The sequence below is a fragment of the Falco cherrug genome, chromosome 1 (assembly GCF_023634085.1).
Source record: "Falco cherrug isolate bFalChe1 chromosome 1, bFalChe1.pri, whole genome shotgun sequence".
In the NCBI taxonomy this organism is placed as follows: Eukaryota; Metazoa; Chordata; class Aves; order Falconiformes; family Falconidae; genus Falco; species Falco cherrug.
Genome location: NC_073697.1, coordinates 113,774,766 through 113,781,245, shown reverse-complemented (window position 1 = coordinate 113,781,245; position 6,480 = coordinate 113,774,766). Strand labels below are relative to the sequence as shown.

General features: G+C 44.8%; 1 protein-coding gene across 1 annotated transcript; it reads right to left on the bottom strand.

The window, feature by feature from the left end:
- Window positions 1-372: 372 nt before the first annotated feature.
- Window positions 373-5,831, bottom strand: MED31 (mediator complex subunit 31). Its single transcript, XM_055704721.1, has 5 exons — window positions 5,666-5,831; window positions 4,889-5,050; window positions 2,754-2,831; window positions 2,001-2,097; window positions 373-1,252 (listed from the first exon to the last, which is right to left on the bottom strand). The coding sequence occupies exons 1-5, from the start codon at window positions 5,829-5,831 to the stop codon at window positions 1,060-1,062; spliced, it is 696 nt and encodes a 231-aa protein (XP_055560696.1). The 3' UTR covers window positions 373-1,059.
- Between the last annotated feature and the right edge of the window lie 649 nt (window positions 5,832-6,480).

The following is a 6,480-nucleotide window of genomic DNA, read 5'->3' as shown; positions in this document are numbered from 1 at the left end:
GCTGAAGCTGTTAAGATAAATCTTCGATGCCAAAGATGTTTAACGGCTTACCTGTTCAGTCTATGATAAGTTGAGGGCTGACAGTGTCAGCGATTACATGTTGAATGTGAACAGCTGTGGTACCTGCTCCTACCGGGATATGAAACACACCATGAATGCAGCATGAATACAATCTAAAATGTGAAAATTACATCCCTGACAGCTGCCAAGATCTGTGTTCTTAACATTAAAGCTATACAGGAATAAAGGGCAAATGCTTCTCCTATAATGCAAGCATTTACACCTTTTTTTTTTGTAACACAAATTGTTTTCAGTACATGTACTGCAGAGAAGCTTAAGAGCAGCCGCTATTTCACTGGCAGAAAACCAAGATTAAAGTAAGCTGACTTTAATGGACTAGATACTGCTACAGCCTGTTTCCTTCTGTTGAGTATTTGCAAAGGTTATTATTATTTGTCACCTGCAGTCCTTGTCTCATCACTTTGATTTCTTTCTGTAAAACACGCTGTAAGGAAAACTCTGTAAGACTCCCAGCAACGACTACCACGTAAACAGAAATGACAAGTAATAGCTCAGCTTGGTTTCAAGGCAAAAATCCACAATTTAGATTTTGTACGGTATCACCACTTCAACTTTGCTCATCCTGCAGCTGTAAAAAGGAGTACATGAGGGAGTTCTTGGCCGTACTTTGAAACACATCATTATTCTCCAGGGAAAATGCCTCCTGAGAACAGACTTCTGAGCTACGCTTTCTGTTAAAGACTTAAATGTCACTAAGTAACATGTTTTCAAAATCAAGAGGCATCAATAACTGCTGTAAGTAATGCTCTTACAAAATTGTCCATGCCACAAAATAAATTGCAGATGTAGTTATCAGTCTTGTATCTCTAAAAAAGTTGATGAAAGAAAAAAAACCCACCAAACAGTCCCGTCACTTGATAAATCAAAAATTAAAGCATACACACACCCAGAGCCAAACCTACAAAAGGGTTTGTTCCTCTCTTGTAAATACTTCAGCTGACACAAAGTACACCTTATGATCACTCTTCCATGTGTTTTTCATTTTACAGAGGTGTTGTTTTGTTGCTGCTGCTCTGCCAGTGCTTGCTGGAGACGCATTCTTTTCCGTGAATAGTGCTGCCAGTGAAGAATCTGTTGCTCATCAATAAATTTAGCACACTGAGCATTTACCAGTTCTTTGCGGAAATGTTCATATTGGAGCAGCTCTAACATATGCAAACACTGAGGATACCTGGATTAAAAATAAACATTGCTTTAATAGAAGTTTTTATAAGGTACACTAAAACTTGAGCATCCAATAATTCTGCAGTTCGCTTTTTTGTTTTTATCATGTATGTGCTTTACTCAAGCATCAAACCGCTTAAGACTGTACATATTCCACCACGCTGTAACTTAGTAACTTCAGTATTAGGCTAGGAAACAAGGAGTCCAGTAACAGTTTATAAAGGCATAGGCATGCTTGCTTGGAGTAGCTTTTCTAATGGCTAGATTTTACTAACGCAAATACCTAACAACTACAATATCTGTTTCCAGAGCTCTTGTAAAGAACATAACAAAGAACTGTTTTCCCAAAATTTGAAGTAGTTTGTGCTCTCACAAAAATGCAAAGTCATCCTTTGTTTCGTGTAACCATCAACAATGCAAAATTACACTTAAAATCTACTTACTGGGCCTAACTGAAGTAGTTCTGTACCATAATCTTCAGTAGTTTTATTTTAAACAAAAAGTAGAGTGCAGATAAAGGCTGCAAAAGGAAGATTCCATGTACAACTCATGAAAGACCAGTTTTATAATTTTGTCTATTGCTACATCTGGACTGTTGGAAACAGGAAAATAAAGCTGCATATAAATACAGTGGGGAGGACAAAGGTAAGATTACAGGCAGAAATCAAACAGTGACATGCTGCTGTACAGTAAATAACAGAAAATAAAACATCAAATCATTAAAATGCAGAAGCCTAAGTGATTTTAACACTTACTTTAGGTATTTTGCATATTCAGGTTCTTTCCAATAAAGTAAATATTTAAGATAATTTACGAAAGCTTTGTCTTTGAAGTAGCCTCTTTGTGCAAGAACTGAAATAAAATGACCAACAAGGAATTGTCAGTTACAGATGTGTGAAAAAAATCTGCCAAAGGAAGAAAACTATACAAAATACATACATATCTATTTTTTATAAAACTATACAAAAAAGGGGCACTTTAGTCAAAACTTTGCCATTACAATCAAGTTTAGATAATTCAAAATTAAAAAACCACAAGGAAAAAAATATATTTTTATGTCAACGTACTAGACATAATAAATTAGCCCCACCTCCCTTACAGTGTGTACGTATCCTTCATACAACAGCAAGGAAGAGAACAGCTTTTTGAAAGCGGAAACTTTGACTGTAGTATTAAAATTGACAGGGAATTAAGTACACTACTTGAAACTATTATTAACATTAGTAAAATTCTGTTTTCAGATAAAGGAGTGGTGTTAACTTGACATTACTTTTTAACTACAGACTTGAACTTCTCTGCTAGACATGCTTTTTTTTTTTTTCATTTGAAACAATAAAACACGAGCAATTAGAAATCTAGACAAATTATTTACAGACTACCTTCATTCTGTGAAAGACCCATTGCCTTTTCTTTGTTTGGCCCTCTCCCTGTAACATGACCAGTAATAATAAACACCATTAAACTGTATTAATTTCTCAGGATCCTGATATTTCCTTTCAAGTACTCACAGTTGAGGTAATTTGGATTTGCCAGGCATTGAACAAACTCTAACTCCAGCTGGAACCGAAGTCGATTTCCTGTATCATCTGATACACGAGAAAAACAGTAAGAATCAGACTGACACAATAGATTTGAAAGTAATTTTCTTAGTTTGAGCCATACATATAGAGGTAATGTGTTTAAAACAGAAGGAAAAGCAGTAACTACCCATAATACACATGGACTGATTTAGCAAAGCCTTCATTATGTGAATCACTGTTGGGCCTGCATTAATAAACATGCTGGGGTTTGGGTTTTTTTTTTTTTTTGTTTGGTTGGTTTGTGTTTGGGTTTTTTACTGTCAAGCAAGTGCAAAGAATGGAGGAAAGCCCACTGACACTTTGTTTAGAGTAAAGGAAAAGGGAAGAGCAAGAAGCCTGGAATATTTGCACAGGGAAAATTAAGGTGGTAAGAATATGGGAATTGTGAACAGCCCACTGAAATAGTTGTGCCTATCTTTAAAAGTAGTACAAGGTAGCACAGTTATTTTCTTCAGAAACTTATTCTTCATATAGTACACCAGTAGGAATACTGCAGTGTTCCCACAGTACAATGTCCACTAATCACTAATGGTGTGCCACTGGGGCTGATACGGGATACAGTGCTGTTTGACATCTGTATGACCTAGATGATGTGACTGCCTGCACACACAGCAAGTCCATAGCTCACATGTAACTGTGAGGAGTGGCTAAAGCACAGGAAGGCTGTGCAGCCAATTCAGAGGGACCTCAAAAGGCTGGAGGAGTGGGCCAACAGGAATCTCATTCAGTTCAACAAATTGAAATGTCAAGTCCAACACCTGGGGTGGCGTAACCTTATCAATGTCTATAAATATGTGCTGTGAAGGAATGAAGACAGAATCAAACTCTTCTCAGTGGTGCCCAGAGAAAAGACAAAAGGCAATGGGCACAAACTGAAATCCAGGAAATTCCTTTTAGACATGTTTGGGGGTTTATCGGGCATGGGGGCGGTGGTTTGGTTTGGTTGGCTTTTTTTTTTTTACTGTGAAGGTGATCATAGGAACATGTTGCCCGGAGAGGCTGTGGAATCCCCATCCTTGGAAGATAACGATGGCCTTACTAGACAAGGTCCTGAGTAATCCGATCCAGTCTGAGCAGGGCATTGGGCTAGATGACCTCCAAAGATTCCTTTGAGTATGAGCTATTCTGAAATTCTGCCCAACAGTCCCATCTTGAACACTGAAATGCAGAACAGCCTACTTCCTAGAACCTAATACCAAATCAGAGCTGGGTACTGACAGTTTTTGCCTGATTAGCAGTGGTCATGAGAAATTCATTTCTGCATTTATGCCTGTGATTATACAAGCTGGGGGCTACTGTACCAAAAGCAAGGAATAAAGAATCAACTGACTTTCTAATTTTTAGAATCATACCATCAAGGTATCTTCATTTTAATTTTTTTTTTCTTTTTCATAACCATAATGAGCACATAGCAAACCCTTACTGACAGGAGCCAGGGTTGCAGGTCTCAGAGGCCTGTCGCTGCCACTGGGGACCACTAAGCCACAGGACTGCCCGGCCAACCTTCGGTTCCCAGCTGGGGCCCCAGCGCTAGGAGACACCTGCTTCAGAGAGGGCTCCATCTAAACACACCTTCCTTTTCCTACAAAGCAACTACGTGGAGAACCGAGAAAACCAATGCTTTCCACAGGAATAAAGATGAAGGACAGACCGGGACTGACTGGAAGCCCTTGCGCCCCCGAATTTGCAACTCCGATTCCTGAATCACAGCAAGTATTAAACATGAGATCGGGGCATCACCCGTGGCCAAAGCTCCCTAACAGTTCTGGGAAAGCAGGATTTAGCGGTAGAGCACCATGCGCCCTCCGATGCCCTCCCGCCACCTCCCACGGCCCGCGGGAGGCTGAGGGTCGTGGGCACCGGCAACGGAGCAAACGCGGTGCCAGAGCGGGCCCGAGCAGCCGAGGAGGAGGAGGCGGGCTCGGAGTTCGCCGAGCACCGGCCGGCCCCGGCTCCCGTGCGGCCTTTCCCCGGGCCGCAGGCACTCGGCCTGCCCGCCCCTCGCCGCGCGGTCCCGCCGGACTCCGAGTGCCCGGGAGCCAGCGGCAACCGGCACCCCTCACCTGACTCCATAGCGACCCGCCGCGCTGCGCGACTCGCCCAAGCACAAGATGGCGCCGCGGACGGGCGCTGCCGGCGGGCGGAAGCCCGGCGGACCCCAGCACTGAAGCACTCTGGGAAGGCGGCGCCGGGTGCCTGGCAGCGGGCCGGGCCGCGCCTCCTCGCTCGGCGCCACCACCCGCGGGGCGGGGTGCGCGCGCGGGGCGGGGCGGGGCGGGGCGGGGCGGGGCGGGGCGGGGCGGGCGGCCCGCCCGGGGTTCTCCCGCGGCGGAGGGTTTCGGTGGGGGTTGCGTTCCGCCGCTGGCAGCAGGGCGCGGGCAGGCTGCCTAGTTCTGCGGCCGCTGTTCGGTGCTGGTGTGACATGCCCGGCGCTGGTCGTGCCACATGTTCAGTTTCCTAAACGGTGGTCCCACCGGGTCCAGGAGGGGAGCAGCCACCGCTGCCGGGGGGGCACGTTCCCCATTACGGCACCGCACAGAGACCTGCGGGGAAGATACATGGGGATCCACGTTGCTGCGTGTAACGGGCACCATCCATTTGCTGCTGGAGACGCGGGAACGGCTCCTGATGGTTTGAAAGTGGCAGGGCATGTAATAGCAGTAGTTGGAAAGAACATCCGGAGATTTCACTATCCAAATAAAAACTCCAACTGAACATTGTATGGGAAAAATTCCTCCCTTTTCAAGGCGCTCTGCTGTCCTGTGGGCTGCTGCAGCTCGCTTCAAACTTTATAAGCAGCAGGAACCAAATTCAAAGTGCTCAAAAACCAAAGTACAAACTCTGGTGTATTTTTAATCGACCAAAGTTCAGTGTTACATCCAGCACTTCACTATGAAAACTTCGCAAGCAAAACAAACGAACCTCTGGAAATGTTCCTTGGCACCTCTGCATAGCAGGCTCCAAAAGTGCCAGCTGCTGCCACCGGGGCAAGGCGGCCTGCGCCATGCGGTCCCGCCGGGCAGCTGCCCGTGGCCTGTGCCACGCGGTCCTGCCGAGCAGTCCGTCAGGCAGCCTGTGCCACGCGGTCCCACCAGGCCGGCGCGGCAGGCAGGGCACTGCACCACCCTCGCAGCTGCGTTTGAGAGGCCTGTTTCCTAACCAGGAAAAGAACACTCCTCCTGACGGTAACATGGCCAGAAAGGTTAGAGTTTGGTCAGTGTTATCCAGGTATTATTAACGAGCCATGTGATCAATCCTCTGGCAGATGAGTAAGGAGGACATTTTAAGGATGCATTTGTCAAGAGTTCTGTACTGCCCTGAAGCGTCAGCAATGGAATTTCTGGAGGAGACTGGTAGATTAACATGATGGACTTATAAAATGGGTGCAGAAGTCTCTTCCAAAGGTGGAATCGGTTTGGCCTGAGACACTGCAAACTCGCTTGGAGGAAAAGCCTTAAGAACTACTTATTTCAGTAAGCAATTTGGTGATTATGATATAAAACAAATCAAGCAGAAATGATTATTTGACATTTCTTTACTGCTTTTCCAACTCTACAAACCAGTTTAAGTTAGAATTCTATGTAAGTGGTTTTTAAAATCACTTTATTAGAGCTAGGATGCACCAACAGAACTGAGAATAAGCCACGTAAATCCA

Bases quoted from the DNA above. Each gene is read 5' to 3' on its own strand.
- MED31 (XM_055704721.1), bottom strand. From the start codon at position 5,831: ATGGCGCAGGCCGCCTTGCCCCGGTGGCAGCAGCTGGCACTTTTGGAG. The intron at 5,051-5,665 runs GTTTGTACTTTG...GGTGGCGCCGAG, and splicing joins TCGATTAAAAATACACCAGA to CGAGGAGGCGCGGCCCGGCC. The intron at 2,098-2,753 runs GTGAGTACTTGA...ATTTTATTTCAG, and splicing joins AAATCCAAATTACCTCAACT to TTCTTGCACAAAGAGGCTAC.